Source organism: Temnothorax nylanderi, unplaced genomic scaffold, assembly GCF_030848795.1.
Source record: "Temnothorax nylanderi isolate EJ_2023f unplaced genomic scaffold, tnyl_v1.0 TNYL_tig0033_pilon, whole genome shotgun sequence".
Classification (NCBI taxonomy): Eukaryota; Metazoa; Arthropoda; class Insecta; order Hymenoptera; family Formicidae; genus Temnothorax; species Temnothorax nylanderi.
This window is the reverse complement of record NW_027249095.1, coordinates 876,088-893,997: the sequence shown is the minus strand read 5'-3', so window position 1 is coordinate 893,997 and position 17,910 is coordinate 876,088. Positions and strand designations below refer to the sequence as shown.

Genomic DNA, 17,910 nt, shown 5'->3' with positions numbered 1-17,910 from the left:
AGATTGTGGTCTTAAAGAATTAAATATGAAACATCCTTAGATCACCTATACCTTTGTTTGCGTTGATACTTGAAAAAAGTATTAATAGGAAAGGTGAACGGTTTATAAGAAATTATTTAAAGGCGAATATTATTAAGTTTGATGGCAAACGGGGTGACCAATGATAAAAGGACAACGTTTGTTCGACGTTTTCAATTTTTTCAATTATTGGTTACATTTAATCCTGTAAAAACATGTATTGCTAATAAACATTTTTCCAGCGTAATTTACGGAAAAATGATAATTAGAGAATAATAATTATAAAAAAATTGCTTGAACGTGTATTCAAGATTAAGTCATACAGAATGAATGTTATTTATTGCAATTGTACTTTGTTAAGGACCGAACATATTCTTTATGTAATCGGGCCGCGAGGCAGACTGCGACGTGCCTACTGTCAGTCTCGTGGCACGGATTCGATCCACATGGGGTTGTCGATCACGCCGTCCCGCGTGGTCGATCACGCGTCGATCCCGCCCCACGTACAGGTGCGCGCATGCCGGCATTGTCGAGAATCGGAGCACGGCGCAACTCCTGACACGCGCAGTGTCTTTGTTCGCGAAAATTGTGCCCACAGCGCAACTCCGTCAATCGTCGGATCAATCAGAGAGCGCCGCGTTTCGCATCTCTCCTTCGTTTTCGGCCCTCGAGAACCTTTTTGGCGGAAGAGAACAATCGCGGCACACTCGTTTTGCACGTATCAGAAGCAAGTTCTCTCGGCTTAACGCAACATTCTCAACCGATTCGTGCGCGACATCGCCGCTTAATCATCCAAGTGCGGCAGTGTCCAGAGAGACAGTATTCTCCACGAGTGATTATCGAGCTTATCCAAGAAGCTCGCACGGAATCTCTGTTATCGAATCGTCTTCGCGCTCGGAGTCTGCCTCTCGAGCAAAATTTCCTCGACCGCAAGATTTCAGTCGTAAGGGCATCAAATCGATGCTCGGCAATATCTCCGTCTCGCGTTTGCGGCAGATTATTGATGCATCAAGATTTCCGAGCGATTCGAACCACGACAGTGTCCGTCAAGTGTGACAAGAGTTCCCGGAGCAAATTAATTGCGGTAAAGTAAGTCATTCTCTCATCCGCAGCCCTTCCCTCGTTTCGCAATCTTTCTGTGGTACCGGCATAAATCGCGCTCCGCTGAATCCGGTCGAGCACGAAACATACTTGAATAAATCGTGCATTCGTCGTTCGAATAACTCATAACCAATCATGTCGAATTGTGATAAAATGTTTATTTTATAACTTTCATTATTTATCAATTATTTATTTCATAAATTTTAGAAACTTACGCCTGAACAGTAAAATAATGTGTATTTATCGTTAAAATTGACGCTTTCCATATTTACGGCGAATGCGATCGCACGAGTTTGCATAGCTTTCGTTTCCATTGTTACTTACAAACATTTGTACTGAAATATCATTCTATATGATATATTTTTGTTGCAAGACATTATAATAACGTTTGAAGATATTACAACAAAATTAGACGCGAATGAAAATATGATAATCCGAGTCACGGTGATCCGGCACGGTAATCGTTCTCGAGTAAACCGCTGATCAACCAGGACAAGTGGAGAATATTGTCACATTGCCACGAATGATCCTATTTGCTCCATTTTGCCACACTAACATGATGAGAATTTTATTTTGATTTAAAGAACATTCTTTCGATAAAATATTGTGGAATAATTTTTGTCTCAATCTCCTCGTGTTGCGTTATTCTTTAATATTGGAATGATAGTCGTCGGTTATTTCAAAAATTAATACTCAAACTTTAATTATTTATAAATCGCAAACATAAAATTTTAAATTTTTTTCAAGGGCGTACTTATCATCTCTGAGGCCTAAAAATGATACCTAAACTTTGGCAATTTATTTAAGAAAAATAATTTACTTAATCGAAAACTTTTTATAAGAACTTTATTACATAAACCTTAAAGAGCAAAAAAATATTTTGAAAAACTTTTTATTTTACAAAGTGGCGCCTTAGCCGTATCGCCGAGCTGTTTTTTTTTAGATATTGTAGACGCTCCCACGATATACATGTATATTATATCGTTATATTATTATATATTGTTACTTATTAATTTCAGTATAAATCGTGCGTTAGAAAAATAAATATTTATTGTGCGTATTTGATTTGCCAAACGTATAACCGTCAACTGTTTGTGCGGTACATGAAAGTCACTTCATACTCTAACAAATAAACAAATATGTTGTTAAACACGAGAAATTTTAAACGTTGAAGGTAGGACAGTAGGAGATAGGGCAGTAGGAGAGGGATCAGTTGGAGAGGGAAGAGAGCGAGCGATACTGTTCTTAAGTTGATGATATAGTTCTATTGTCGGTACGCATTTGGAAAGATTCACACAAATTTTAAGATGGATCGGCCACCTGCAGGAGATATTCCGTATTCTTATTCGAGACCAGGTATATGTTAATTACGTAATTATATATATAAATATAATATTAAATATTAAACCTTTATTTTCGTTATGTTTTCTAAAGAAAATAAAACACTGATATCGAATAATTACAAGTTTATCAGTATTGAAAGGCGACACTGTCGTTCGTATCTTCAAGTTTTTAAATATGTCCCGCACAATTTTTTAAATTATGCCATTGTTTCACTGTAGCATGGTCATTGTTTCTTTAAATTCAAAAAAAATATGTCAAACATTTCATAACGCTATTGAAATTTCTCTACTATAAAAACTATATTCTATAGGATTTTAAAATTATATTGGTAATTGTAATGTTTTATATTTCTCGACACGTACTTATAATTATTATTTATATATTGCATTGTTAAGTATTTGAATAAATTTCAATTTCTATAAATTGTTATTTATTAGACCTCGTTGCTGTGACTCACACTCGCTTATACTTATCCGTGAAATTTGACCGCCAAGTTCTTGAGGGCAAGGTAATATTGACAGTAGAGAAGAAAGCATGGACGTGTAACGAACTAGTTAGTAAACATTTTCTTTTAATTTTAGTATACATATATATAAATATATATATATATATATATATATATTTAAGTTTGTCATTAATATCAAGCAATTAGGTTTTAGATACCTACGGACTTACAATATCTGAAGTCCAAAGTTTTCCTGGTGGGGCACCTTTGATTTACAATAAAAATGATAATGATGAAAACTTTGGCAGTAAACTTACCATTATCCTACCTAAAAAATTGAAAGTTATTAATATGTAAGTATAGAATATGTTTGACAAGTACATAGATTTTCGAAATTATTGATACAGATATTTTATATGTATATATGACGATACCGTATTTTCAGTTATAAAATTCAGATTGAATATAAAACAGATCCAAATTCTCCTGCACTATATTGGCTAAAACGTGAACAAACTTCCGATGGTGAACATCCCCTCTTGATATCTAACAGCAAGGTGAATTATAAAAGAATGATTTAGTTCTCCTGTATCAACGTGTATTGTACTCACAAATCAATATTTTCAGCTTACCTATGCCAGAGCTATATTTCCGTGTCAAGATACACCATCAAATAGAATCACATTCTATTCGGAGGTAAGAATTTAAACACAGTATGCATTTCGTATTTATTTGTAAGCACAGTAATGTCTGATTGATTGACATTGATATTATTAATAAAAGTAATAAAACGTCAAAGTAAAAAGTATAAAATATGTTAGAGAGATAAATGTGAGCATGTAAAATTGCAATTATAATTTCATACTTTTATATTTACTACTTTATCTGTTTACAGAATGATTTACCTATTCAACTTTTATTGATGTTTACTTTACATTTTTTAGATTACTGTACCAAGAGGTCTTAACGTTATGATGCATGGGACTAAATCAATGCTTGTAGGAGATGACCAAGTTAAATACAAATTTTTTGCCGGCGACCGGCAAAATATAACAATGGCACCGTATGAGATATATATTATAGTAGGTTCACTAACAATAACAGAGGTGGCCAGTATTGATGGGAATCTAATATGCAACTTGTGGACTGAACAGAAATATTTGCTTCAGGGTACAATGGCTATTAATAAAATTAAGGCCATGCTGTCTAACATCAAACAGTCGTATGATTTCACAGGTAATATGTCAACTTAATTTGTCGTTTCAGTTTATATGTACAACATGTTTATATGCATTTTATTTTATAAGGAATTGTCAGTCTTGTTCCTTTTATTATTATCTTATTCTTAATATATTTATAAAATAATATCAGTAGGTAGATTTAATGTATGTGTGCTTCCACCAAATGTGCCGGAATTCGATATGCAATATCCTTATGTGACATTCGTGTCGTCAACTTTACTTGATGGACATTATTTTATGATCGATAAAATTGTTCAAAACATCATTGAGAGCTGGATAGGAAGGACAGTTGCGATTGACAATTTCAAACACTTGTGGTTGATTAAAGGCCTTAGTACATTCATTTATAGGAATCCTATAAATAATATAATAGACGACGAAGATATCCGCAAATTTTTAAAAATAAAAGGCATTAACAATTTGCTGAAAATGGTAAAGTATTAATTTTGCTTGGATAAAATTACAGAAAGAAATGTATTGAATATGATTGATAATATTATTTTCCACTTCATACGTGTGCTTTCTACTTCATGTGCATTTCTACTACATACTTACTACACTATTTTTTGAAACTGAATTATTCTATTACAGTTACATTTACATAATGTTACTACACTATATTCTGAAACTGAATTATACTATTACAGTTACATTTACATAATTTTACACTATTTTCTGAAACTGAATTACTATTACAGCCAGAGTTACAAACCGACTCTTTAGTACCTGATTTGACGGGTAAATTGCCTATGAATATTATCAAGTACGTGTCGGAAAAGGGGTGTGTGTTTTTGAATTACTTACAAGATATCTTAGGTGGTCCCACAGATTTCAGACGTTTTCTTGTAGAAAATTTATTTCCACTTTGTCTTACCTATGAATTCCTAACGACTGATCATTTTAAGACTTTTCTGTATCAATGTTTTAGCCGTGAACACCAGGTAACATGTTTTTTATGCAAATGAACTATAGTTCTTAATTTTAGTTTATTAAACAGCGAATAACAACTTTATCTTGTGGCTAGCGGTTAAATTCTGTAGAGTGGGAGGGATGGTTTAATGAACTACGTTTCCCAACTTTTTATAACAATTCCATGACCATAAGAACCATAAGAAATGATTGGCACCTTAAAGCGGACAGGTGGGTCGAACAAGAAGAAGCGGGTTATGATCTGATTCAAGAAGTACGCAATGCTAATGATTTTGTTAAAATAGAATTTTTAACCTATCTACTTGCATTGCCTGCGGTGCCAAGAGATAAGTTAAAAGCGTTAAGAGCCAAGTTACAAATGCTAGGTTATGCGCTTCTGGACGACCAGGAGATTTGTGAAATAAGGTAAATATACTTTTCTATATTCAGATTGTTTTGCAGTTGATCGAGTAACATATCGCGTACGTATCTCGCAGGTTTCTCTGGCTGCGCTTGTGTATCAAAAGTAGAGACTTAAAATTTCAAATAGACGCTTTAAAGTTTGCCAGCGAATATTGTATGCCGAAATATGCCTGCCCAATATTCCGCGATTTGTACGAATGGGAAGTAACTCGTAAGTTGGCCAGGTCATGGTTTATGGACCCTGAAAAACGTTCTAAAATGCTTCCCGAAACCATAAACGAATTGGAATCCATTCTTGAGATTTAATTGGATGGTTGAACATAATTATACAACAAATGACCTATATATATTAACTGACGGAAGATGATATGTCGGAAAAAAAGTTAAAATAAGTTTGTCCTGATTGATACAAAATGACATACAAGTCTACAGCAAATTTGCGCTTTACGGCCGATATTGCTTACTATTAACTTCATTCCTCTCATTTCGTGGCATACATGTTGTTCACGGAGCCATAAAAGGTTCGAGCTAAGCTAAGAGAAGATATTAACTTATAAATCGTATGCCTGTGTGAAACTTTGTCGAATGTGCGCTGGTGTATTCACTGGTCATAGTTGTTATTATATATGCATATAAAATCCATATAATAATATAATATAATATATTATACATATATATATTTATATATTTAAAATATATGTAATATATGTATAATTATATAATATGTAATATATATCCTATTACACACCACACACATACACACACACTCAGGCGCGTGCGAGGGCGCATTATTTATAGCTACTCTGAGAAAAAAAAATTATTAAAAAACGCAAAATGTATTTCATCCAACTAAAATATTTAGTTTGATGCGTTCAACTAAACATTAGTTGGTTTAACATTAGTTAAATTAACTAATTTTTATTTAAAAATTTTGATGGATGACATGAATAAACTATAGAATGATTACACTTTTCTTAGTGCAACTTAATAATTGTTGAATCAACCATTGGATCAACAATTATACAAATTTAGTCCGCGCGTACAGTCAATTTTTTTTCTCAATGTAATACCATCCCTGAGCTCGAGCATCTTATGTTTCCGCAAACAGCCTAGATGCTACGAAACGCAAGAAGGGAGAATGTATATAGTAAGTATAAGATCGACTGAAGTGTGCAAACCAGCTACAGGCCTGTTCTATGACGTAACGATTTATATTATATTCTGTTCTATATACATTCAATTTATATTTTAATAACTACTGTTCGAAATTTATAACAAACAAATATTCAAGAAAAAAAATAAATGTATTAGAAGAATTTTTTGTGTAATCTTTTTTATGATATATTAATGTCATCAGTACCTATCTTCTAAATAGAACTGAATAATTGTTCATATGTAATTCTGCATAGAGATATTAAAATAAAGCTTAATAATGTGACAGTAATAGTACCTTTACCTATAATATTAAAGCTAATAGAGCGTACCGCGCGTCTGTATGTCTAGTTAAGACAAAAATTAATTTACGGAATATTTCGATAAATACTGAAAATTTTAAAATATATTTATTTTAATAAATAAATGTTTTGTAAAATTTCAGTTTTGTATTTTGACATTATTGAATTATTTATTATTATTTCAGTTATTTCTTTATTGCGATGTGTTAGAAGATTTCTTTAATTTTATTTAAAAAACATTTATTGAAAGACGCATAGTTACCGAATTTATTTCCGTTTTCAAATTTATCTTCTCGAACAATACAACTTTTTAAATATATTTCTTAATACATATTTAAACTATTAAAATTTATTTCACATTGCTTTACCTTATACTAAATTGGTATATGTATTTATATATATACACACACACAACACAGTACTACGCGTGTAACGATATGTCATCATTAAATTTTTCTGTTGCGTAATACCTATAATTCTTGAAATCTATATATATAAAAACAAATGTCCTGATTGATTGACTGACTCATCAACGTCCAGCCTAAACCCCTAAATCTAGAAACGCATGAAATTGGGAGCGCATATTCCTGCCATGTCGTAAGCATCCAGTAAGAAAGGAGCTTTATAAGTTCAACCCCTAAAGGGGTGAAACGATGTAAAATAAGTTTTCACGAATTTCTTCATATCTCTTAGGCCCGATGAGATATCGACTTGGTTCTTTCTATTTAAAGTAGGTACATACCGTAGCGGGTATCAAGCTATATCAATAAATACCTATATACAATTTATATTGCCCGTCGACCGTACTCGCGATAAAGACTACTTTGGATGCAGGACGATTGACGGGTAAGGCGTTGGTATGGCACTTGGTTTAGGAGAATCTTTGAACACGAATAAATATAAAAGGAAAATCGTGTGTCGTTCTTTGAGCAAGGATCAAGTAAGAAAACCAGGTACTTTTTGCAATTCTGTTTACAAGTTTTATTTACATTTTTATCGAAAATTATATGTATATGTATATTATCGGATTTTATATTACAATTTACGATTATATATATATACATAATGTAGTTACTACATTTTTGTTAGCTGAACGTCTAGTGCCATCCATATCTTTTAAAATAAAGGCATTAATTCTTCTATTTCCTCTGTCAGATGATAGTGGATATTCAGCCTAGACGAGGATCATCTCGACAACAATGTTACATCCGACAATGCAACACGCACTTGTATAGGAAATCCCGCCACTTTAAGTGGTATCCCTATACAAAAGCGAAGACCACGCTCACCTTTGCGTTTAAAATCATTCAATACTCATAGACGTAAACATATAAGAACCTTTTCTTAAAAGAAAAAAATATATATTATATAATTTAATATTTGCACTTGTCATCGTTTCCTGATATTTTCAAGTTTTCAACACGTATATTTTTAAATTTATAATGCTAAGCGTTAAAAAATGCATGAATTTTTCTTTATATTTTAATTCATTACAGGTGCCTTTGAAAGGAAGATACGGGGTAGATATAACGCCTTTATCTTATCTACCAGGTGGAAGGATAGAGAGATATCAAGACAACCTATATGTCTTTTTCATTCGCGAAAGTACTTCGATACGGGAGGTGAGTGAGTTCATAATGACGATTATTCTCAACGGACTGTTAGAAATTCAACTATTAAAATCCTGATGATGATGATGTGTTACAGAATGGTGGATTGAGTGGTTTCACCCACAGTTTTGCAATGGAAGTTTTGGCAATTGTTCGCGCGCACATTACGGCAATAGGCGGTAACGCTACGGTAGCGTTCTTTATGACGCAGTGTGTGCTTCTTCACAGCCCTCACAAAAATCAAGTTAGTAAAAAACATTATTTTGCCTGCATACACATTCCCACGCTTGTTGCATATTTCATAAAAAAATATATTTTCAGGGTCAATGTCTCATTAATGTGGCGATGTCGCAACAGTGTCTTATTGTGCGGATAAGAAGCACAGTGCTGTTTCAAATTGCTGATTCCAACCTCCACATTCGACACCGCCATGAACGACTATTAATAATGGCAATTAATGCTGTTAAAAAAATATATATATGTATATATATTTTCCAGTATCAATGCTTATAGATAGGATCGTGTATAGCGGTTCTGTGAGACTTTTATTGCATTTTGCAATACCTAATCTCAAGTATCTCATCGTAGCAATCGACATTGTTATTTATTAATTTATTTTACAAAGCTGAATATGTGATACTTAATTTAAAATATTATTTTCTTTATGAATTAATAACGTAATAAAACGAAACTATAACGTAATAAAACGTGACAAAGGTATATCAGTCTGTTGTTATAGATTTAAAATATCTTATATATTTAATATCTACTGTGTGACTAAATATTTAAATGGTTTGATATTTATGAACTATAGTGACTAAATATAATTTTATCTCTATATATATATTTTTTTATAGAGGGATATCTTGCTCTATGAAATTGCCCTACTGTGCGCATAGTGATGTTACCATCAATTCTCCATTGTATAATAATTTCAATTTGTTATAAAAATATAGAAATACTCAATTATATCAAAGTACTCCGTTATTGATAGTGCAATCGGAAGGACAATGGTTCTACACATAAAAAGCTTAAACTAATTGTAACTATGTAGAATCAACAGAAATATATAAATTTATTTTTCTTTGCCGATTGCGCTACAAATGTCAGATTATTTAAATAGGATATTAATACATAAATAAAATATTAATCTGTAGAATGTACATTTCTCTTTCGAAAGCTTCTCTAAAAATATTAAAGGAAATATATAATTACATTTAACTATTTAAAGAATTATGTGTACCTATAGAATTATGTTAAAGGTTGCAGGATATTAAACGAAGCAATTTATCTTTTTCGGAAATTAATATTATTTCCGAAATAAGTTTTTGTAACTAGGTGCCTTTAAAACTATAAGAATATATAGGATATATTCTGCATGACGCAGGATATAGCTAATAGACTTAGCGTAATCGCGGTTCTCATTTGGTTTTTCGAAGTTTATGAAATTAATAAAAAGGCAAGATTGTTGTGTTAAAGAATTAAATATGAAACATTTTTAGATCACCTATGCCTTTGTTTGTGTGGATACTTGAAAAAAGTATTAAAGGAAAAGGTGAACGGTTTATAAGAAATTATTTAAAGACGAATATTATTAAGTTTGATAGCAAACGGAGTGACCAATGATAAAAAAAACAACGTTTGTTCGGCGTTTTCAATTTTTTCAATTATTGGTCACATTTAATCCTGTAAAAACATGTATTGCTAATAAACATTTTTCCAGCGTAATTTACGGAAAAATGATAATTAGAGAATAATAATTATGAAATATTGCTTGAACGTGTATTCAAGATTAAGTCATACAGAATGAATGTTATTTATTGCAATTGTACTTTGTTAAGGACCGAACATATTCTCTATGTAATCGGGTCGCGAGGCTGACTGCGACGTGCCTACTGTCAGTCTCGTGGCACGGATCCAATCCGCATGGGGTTGTCGATCACGCCGTCCCGCGTGGTCGATCACGCGTCGATCCCGCCCCACGTACAGGTGCGCGCATGCCGGCATCGTCGAGAATCGGAGCACGGCGCAACTCCTGACACGCGCAGTGTCTTTGTTCGCGAAAATTGTGCCCACAGCGCAACTCCGTCAATCGTCGGATCAATCAGAGAGCGCCGCGTTCCGCCTTCGTTTTCGGCCCTCGAGAACCTTCCTGGCGGAAGAGAACAATCGCGGCACACTCGTTTTGCACGTATCAGAAGCAAGTTCTCTCGGCTTAACGCAACATTCTCAACCGATTCGTGCGCGACATCGCCGCTTAATCATCCAAGTGCGGCAGTGTCCAGAGAGACAGTATTCTCCACGAGTGATTATCGAGCTTATCCAAGAAGCTCGCACGGAATCTCTGTTATCGAATCGCCTTCGCGCTCGGGGTCTGCCTCGCGAGCAAAATTTTTTCGACCGCAAGATTTCAGTCGTAAGGGCATCAAACCGATGCTCGGCAAGATCTCCGTCTCGCGTTTGCGGCAGACTATTGACGCCTCAAAATTTCCGAGCAATTCGAACCACGACAGTGTCCGTCAAGTGTGACAAGAGGTCCCGGTGTAAATTAATCGCGGTAAAGTAAGTCGTTCCCTCATCCGCAGCCCTCCCCTCGTTTCGCAATCTTTCTGTGGTACCGGCATAAATCGCGCTCCGCTAAATCCGCTCGAGCACGAAACATACTTGAATAAATCATGCACACAGAAAAATATATACTACCCTCAAGTAAATATTACTTGTTCTAAATATTTGATAAGTTCATATATCCGCAAATCTATCATAAAGTCATCGCAAGCATCACATTTACTCAAAACATATTCTAGATATTAGCAAGTCTAGTACTTGAAATAAGAATATTTAATTAATACAAGAATTCGGATTACTTACTATATACAGTCTACTGAAGAGAAGTATATAATATTCTTGAAAGAAGAATGAATTCTTGTTTTGAGCACAAAATTATGAGCTTTTCTAAGATTTGTGCTAAGTATATCTTAAAGCTATTATTAAGATAATATTCTCTATTGAAGAAACCTATTACTTAAAATAAATAAAATAAAATAAGTAATTGCTTTTCTTGGCTGTAGAGTGATATTTTTCTGTGTGTGCATTCGTCGTTCGAATAACATATAACCAATCATGTCGAATTGTGATAAAATGTTACATCTTACAATTTAAGTATTAAGATAAAGATTAATTTCTATACGTCTAACATTGTCTAAACACGTAATTTATGAATTGTGTCTTATGTTTATCTCATTTAGCTGATCGACGATAAAGAAAAATCTACGACTTAACTCAACTGTGAAGCGAAATGTCCATTCGGATGATGAAACTCTAGGTCTCTAGTCAAAATATCATATTTGTTTCTTTGTTATCAATGTTAAATTATGTTGAAAATTATTTGACGTTTTTTGCGTTATTTTTTTTGAACTGTAAAAATTTATTTACCCACATGGCAAACGCTCATTTATTTCATAACTTTCGTTATTTATCAATTATTTATTTCACTAGCACCACAGACGCGCGCTTCGCGCGCGCTATTTAGCTTTAACATCATGCTATTACTATTACACTATTAATTTCTTGATACACACAACTGTCAAAATATACGATGACAGCTGCAAATGAAGTAAGCGCAGCGAGAAAACCAATCAGCATCGCGGAAAAGCGGCAACAATAAATTCGACTATCGACTTAACATGCCTTTTTTTAGAAAGGATAAATTTTAGAAACTTACGCCAGAACGTTCAGTAAAATAATGAGTATTTTTCGTTAAAATTGACGCTTTCCAATATTTACGGCGAATGCGATCGCACGAGTTTTCATATCTTTTGTTTCCATTGTTACAAACATTTGTGCTGAAATATCATTCTATATAATATATTTTTGTTGCAAGACATTATAATAATGTTTGAAGATATTACAACAAAATGAGACGCGAATGAAAATATTGTATGATAATCCGAGTCACAGTGATCATTCTCGAGTAAACCTCTGGTCAAGACAAGTGGAGAATATTGTTACATTGCCACGAATGATTCTATTAGCTCCATTTCGCCACACTAACATGATAAGAATTTTATTTCGATTTAAAAACAATTCTTTCGATAAAATATGGTGGAATAATTTTCGTCTCAATCTCCTCGTGTTGCGTTATTCTTTGATATTGGAATGATAGTCGTCGGTTATTCCAAAAATTAATATCCAAACTTTAATCATTTTTAAATCGCAAACATAAAATTTTAAATTTTTTCAAGGGGGTACTTATCATCTCTGAGGCCTAAAAATGATACCTAACTTTGGCAATTTATTTAAGAAAAATAATTTACTCAATCGAAAACTTTTTATAAGAACTTTATTACATAAACCTTAAAGAGCAAAATATATTTTTAAAAACTTTTTATTTCACAAAGTGGTGCCTTAGCCGTATCGCCGAGCTGTTTTTTTTTTTTTTAGGTATAGACACTTCCACGATATACATGTATATTATATCGTTATATTATTATATATTGTTACTTATTAATTTCAGTATAAATCGTGCGTTAAAAAAAATAAATTTTTATTGTGCGTATTATTTGCCAAACGTAATCGTCAACTGTTTGTGCGGTACATGAAAGTCACTTCATACTCTAACAAATAAACAAATATGTTGTTAAACACGAGAAAATTTAAACGTTGAAGGTAGGACAGTAGGAGATAGTGCAGTAGGAGAGGGATCAGTTGGAGAGGGAAGAGAGCGAGCGATACTGTTCTTAATTTGATGGATATAGTTCTATTGTCGGTACGCATTTGGAAAGGTTCACACAAATTTTAAAATGGATCCGCCACCTGCAGAAGATATTCCATATTCTTATTCAAGACCAGGTATATGTTAATTACGTAATTATTTATATAAGTATAATATTAAATATTATACATTCATTTTCGTTATGTCTTCTCAAAAAAATGAAACACTGATATCGGCTAATTGCAAATTTATCAGCATTAAAAGGCACGCAGTCGTTCGTATCTTCAAGTTTTTAATTTTTTAAATTATGCCATTGTTTCACTGTAGCATGGTCATTGTTTCTTTAAATACAAGAAATATATGTCAAACATTTCATAACGCTATTGAAAGTTCTCTACTAAAAACTATATCCTATATATGGTTTTAAAATTATATTTATAATTGTAATGTATTATATTTCTCGACACGTACTTATAATTATTAATTATATATTACCTTGTTAAGTATTTGAATAAATTTCAATTTCTATAAATTGTTATTTATTAGACCTCGTTGCTGTGACTCACACTCGCTTAATCTTATCCGTGAAATTTGACCGCCAAGTTCTTGAGGGCGAGGCATTATTGACAATACAGAGGAAAGCGTCCATGTGTAACGAACTAGTTAGTAAACATTTTCTTTTAATTTTAGTATACATATATATAATTAATTTTGTCATTAATATCAATCAATTAGGTTTTAGATACCTACGGACTTACAATATCTAGAGTCCTAAACAATGCTAATGGGGTATTTTTGGTTTACACTAAGGAAGATAATGATGAAAACTTTGGCAGTAAACTTACCATTACCCTACCTAGAAGAATGAATGTTATTGATAGGTAAGTATAGAATATGTTTGACAAGTACATAGATTTTCGAAATTATTGATACAGATATTTTATATGTATATATGACGATATCATATTTTCAGTTATCAAATTCTGATTGAATATAAGACAAGTCCAGAATCTCCTGCACTGTATTGGCTAAAAGGTGAACAAACTTCCGATAATATACATCCCCTCTTGATATCTAACAGCAAGGTAAATTATAAAAGAATGATTTAGTTCTCCTGTATCAACGTGTATTGTACTCACAAATCAATATTTTCAGCTTACATATGCCAGAGCTATATTTCCATGTCAAGATACACCATCAAATAGATTCACATTCTATTCGGAGGTAAGAATTTAAACACAGTATGCATTTCGTATTTATTTGTAAGCACAGTAATGTCTGATTGATTGACATTGATATTATTAATAAAAGTAATAAAACGTCAAAGTGAAAAGTATAACATATGTTAGGGAGGTAAATGTGAGCATGTAAAATTGCAATTATAATTTCTTACTTTTATATTTACTACTTTATCTATTTACAGAATGGTTTACCTATTCAACTTTTATTGATGTTTACTTTACATTTTTTAGATTACTGTACCAAGAGGTCTTAACGTTATGATGCCTGGGACTAAACAAAGGACCAAACGGAATGAAGTGCCTGACCACGTTGATGAATACAAATTTTTTGGCCTGCGAACTGTACCAATGGCACCGTATGAGATATATATTATAGTAGGTTCACTAATAGAGGGGAGCAGTACTGATTACGGTCTAAGATGCAAATTGTGGACTGAAGAGAAATATTTGCTTCAGGGTAGAACGGCTATTCGTAAAATTATGGCCATGCTGTTTAACATCAAACAGTCGTATGAATTTACAAGTAATATGTCAACTTAATTTGTCGTTTCAGTTTATATGTACAATATGTTTATATGCATTTTATTTTATAAGAAATTGTCAGTCTTGTTCCTTTTATTACTATTTTATTCTTAATATGTTTATAAAATGATATCTGTAGATGAGGTTAACGTATGTGTGCTTCCACCAAATATGCCGGAATTCGATATGCAATATCCTCATGTGACATTTGTGTCGTCAACTTTACTTGAAGGACAGTATTCTATGATCGATACAATTGTTCAAAACATCATTGAGAGCTGGATAAGAAAGATAGTTACGATTGGAAATTTCCGACACTTGTGGTTGGTTAAAGGACTTAGTACATTCATTTATAGGAATCCTATAAATAATATAATAGACGACGAAGATATCCGCGAATTTCTAAAAATAAAAGACATTAACAATGTGCTGAAGATGGTAAAGTATTAATTTTGCTTGGATAAAATTACAGAAAGAAATGTATTGAATATGATTGATAATATTATTTTCCACTTCATACGTGTGCTTTCCACTTCATATGCATTTCTACTACATACTTACTACACTATTTTTTGAAACTGAATTATATACTATTACAGTTACATTTACATAATTTTACTACACTATATTCTGAAACTGAATTATACTATTACAGTTACATATACATAATTTTACACTATTTTCTGAAACTGAATTACTATTACAGCCAGAGTTACAAACCGACTCTTTAGTACCTGATTTGACGGGTAAATTGCCCATGAATATTATCAAGTACGTGTCGGAAAAGGGGTGTGTGTTTTTGAATTACTTACAAGTTATCTTAGGTGGTCCCACAGGTTTCAGACGTTTTCTTGTAGAACATTTATTTCGTTTTACCAATGAATTTCTAACGACTGATCGTTTTAAGACTTTTCTGTATCAATGTTTTAGCCGTGAACACCAGGTAACATGATTTTTATGCAAATGAACTATAGTTCTTAATTTTAGTTTATTAAACAGCGAATAACAACTTTTATCTTGTGGCTAGCTGTTAGATTCTGTAGAGTGGGATGTATGGTTACATAAACCAGGTTTCCCACCTTCTTATTACAATTTCATGACCATAAGGAGTATAAGGACTAAATGGCACCGTATAGCGGACAAATGGGTCGAACCACAAGAAAGGGGTCATAATCTGATTCGAGAAGTACACCGTACTAACGATTTTGTTAAAATAGAATTTTTAACCTATCTACATGCATTGCCTGCGGTGCCAATACCCAAGTTGCATATGCTAAGATTAGCGTTTCTGGACGAACAGAAAATTTGTGAAATAAGGTAAATATACTTTTCTATATTCAGGTTGTTTTGCAGTTGATCGAGTAATATATCGCGCACGTATCTCGCAGGTTTCTCTGGCTGCGCTTGTGTATCAAAAGTAGAGACTTAAGATTTCAAATAGACGCTTTAAAGTTTGCCAGCGAATATTGTATGCCGAAATATGCCTGCCCAATATTCCGCGATTTGTACGAATGGGAAGAAACTCATGAGTTGGCCAAGTCATGGTTTATGGACCCTGAAAATCGTTCTAAAATGCTTCCCGAAACTATAAAAGAATTATCATCTATTCTTAAGGTTGATTTGTCTAAGCCGGAAGTCAAAGTCGGTGATAATTTTCAAGACGTCATCTTAGAAGACTTAGATAACTTAGATGACTCAGATGACTCAGATGACTCAGATGACTTAGATGACTTAGATGACTTAGATGACTTAGATGACTTAGATGACTTAGATGATCAGATAGCTTAAGATTCTAATACGGTTCTGTGATTGGTTAACGACACTACAGTAGATTTGCGCGATACGGCCGATGCTGCTTACTATTAACTTCACTCCTCTCGTTTCGTAGCATATATGTTGTTCACGGAGATATAAATTGTTCGAGCTATGCTAAGAAAAGGTATTAACTTATAAATCGTATGCCTGTGTGAAACTTTGTCGAGTGTGCGCTGGTGTATTCACTGCGTTGGTCATAGCTGTTATTATATATGCATATAAAATCCATATAATAATATAATATAATATATTATACATATATATATTTATATATTTAAAATATATGTAATATATGTATAATTATATAATATGTAATATATATCCTATTACACACCACACACATACACAAACACTCAGACACGCGCGAGGGCGCACTATTTATAGCTACTCTGAGAAAAAAATTTATTGAAAAACGCAAAATGTATTTCATCCAAAAAAATATTTAGTCTGATACGTCCAACTAAACATTAGTTGGTTTAACATTAGTTAAATTAACTAATTTTTATTAAAAAATTTTGATGGATGACATGAATAAACTATAGAATGATTATACGTTTCTTAGTGCAACTTAATAATTGTTGAATCAACCATTGGATCAACAATTATACAAATTTAGTCCGCGTGTACAGTCAATTTTTTTTCTCAAAATGTAATATCATCCCTGAGCTCGAGCATCTTATGTTTCCGCAAACAGCCTAAATGCTACGAAACGCGAGAAGGGAGAATGTATATAATAAGTATAAGATCGACGTAGGCCTGTTCTATGACGTAACAATTTATATTATATTTTGTCCTATATACATTCAATTTATATTTTAATAACTACTGTTCGAAATTTATAACAAACAAATATTCAAGAGAAAAAATAAAAAAATAAATGTATTAGAAAAATTTTTTGTGTAATTCTTTTGTATGATATATTAATGTCATCAGTACCTATCTTCTAAATAGAACTGAATAATTGTTCATATGTAATTCTGTTCCTTTAGCTATTCTGCATAGAGATATTAAAATAAAGCTTAATAATGTGACAGTAATAGTACCTTTACCTATAATATTAAAGCTAATAGAGCGTA

At 32.6% G+C, this 17,910-nt stretch overlaps 1 protein-coding gene across 11 annotated transcripts; it reads left to right on the top strand.

The window, feature by feature from the left end:
- The first annotated feature begins 596 nt into the window (after positions 1-596).
- On the top strand, positions 597-17,725 carry LOC139770834 (leukotriene A-4 hydrolase-like). Of its 11 annotated transcripts, XR_011717828.1 has the most exons (14): positions 607-1,107; positions 2,294-2,475; positions 2,901-3,016; positions 3,116-3,261; positions 3,354-3,465; positions 3,536-3,604; positions 3,853-4,144; positions 4,280-4,581; positions 4,848-5,090; positions 5,174-5,484; positions 8,091-8,257; positions 8,432-8,557; positions 8,643-8,789; positions 8,867-9,708. XR_011717828.1 is itself a non-coding variant. In XM_071703075.1 (12 exons), exons 2-12 carry the CDS (start codon positions 2,427-2,429, stop codon positions 16,805-16,807), a joined length of 1,869 nt encoding a protein of 622 aa, XP_071559176.1. In that variant the 5' UTR covers positions 599-1,107; positions 2,294-2,426; the 3' UTR covers positions 16,808-17,725. The 11 variants fall into 11 exon arrangements, 10 of the variants coding, with proteins under 10 accessions (XP_071559169.1, XP_071559176.1, XP_071559167.1 ...); XM_071703075.1 differs by lacking the exons at positions 3,116-3,261; positions 3,354-3,465; positions 3,536-3,604; ... (6 more) ...; positions 8,643-8,789; positions 8,867-9,708 and adding exons at positions 13,992-14,137; positions 14,230-14,341; positions 14,412-14,480; ... (4 more) ...; positions 16,047-16,336; positions 16,408-17,725 and having other exon boundaries at positions 599-1,107; XM_071703076.1 differs by lacking the exons at positions 8,091-8,257; positions 8,432-8,557; positions 8,643-8,789; positions 8,867-9,708 and adding an exon at positions 5,556-6,797 and having other exon boundaries at positions 608-1,107; positions 3,853-3,990; positions 4,078-4,144.
- Positions 17,726-17,910: the final 185 nt, after the last annotated feature.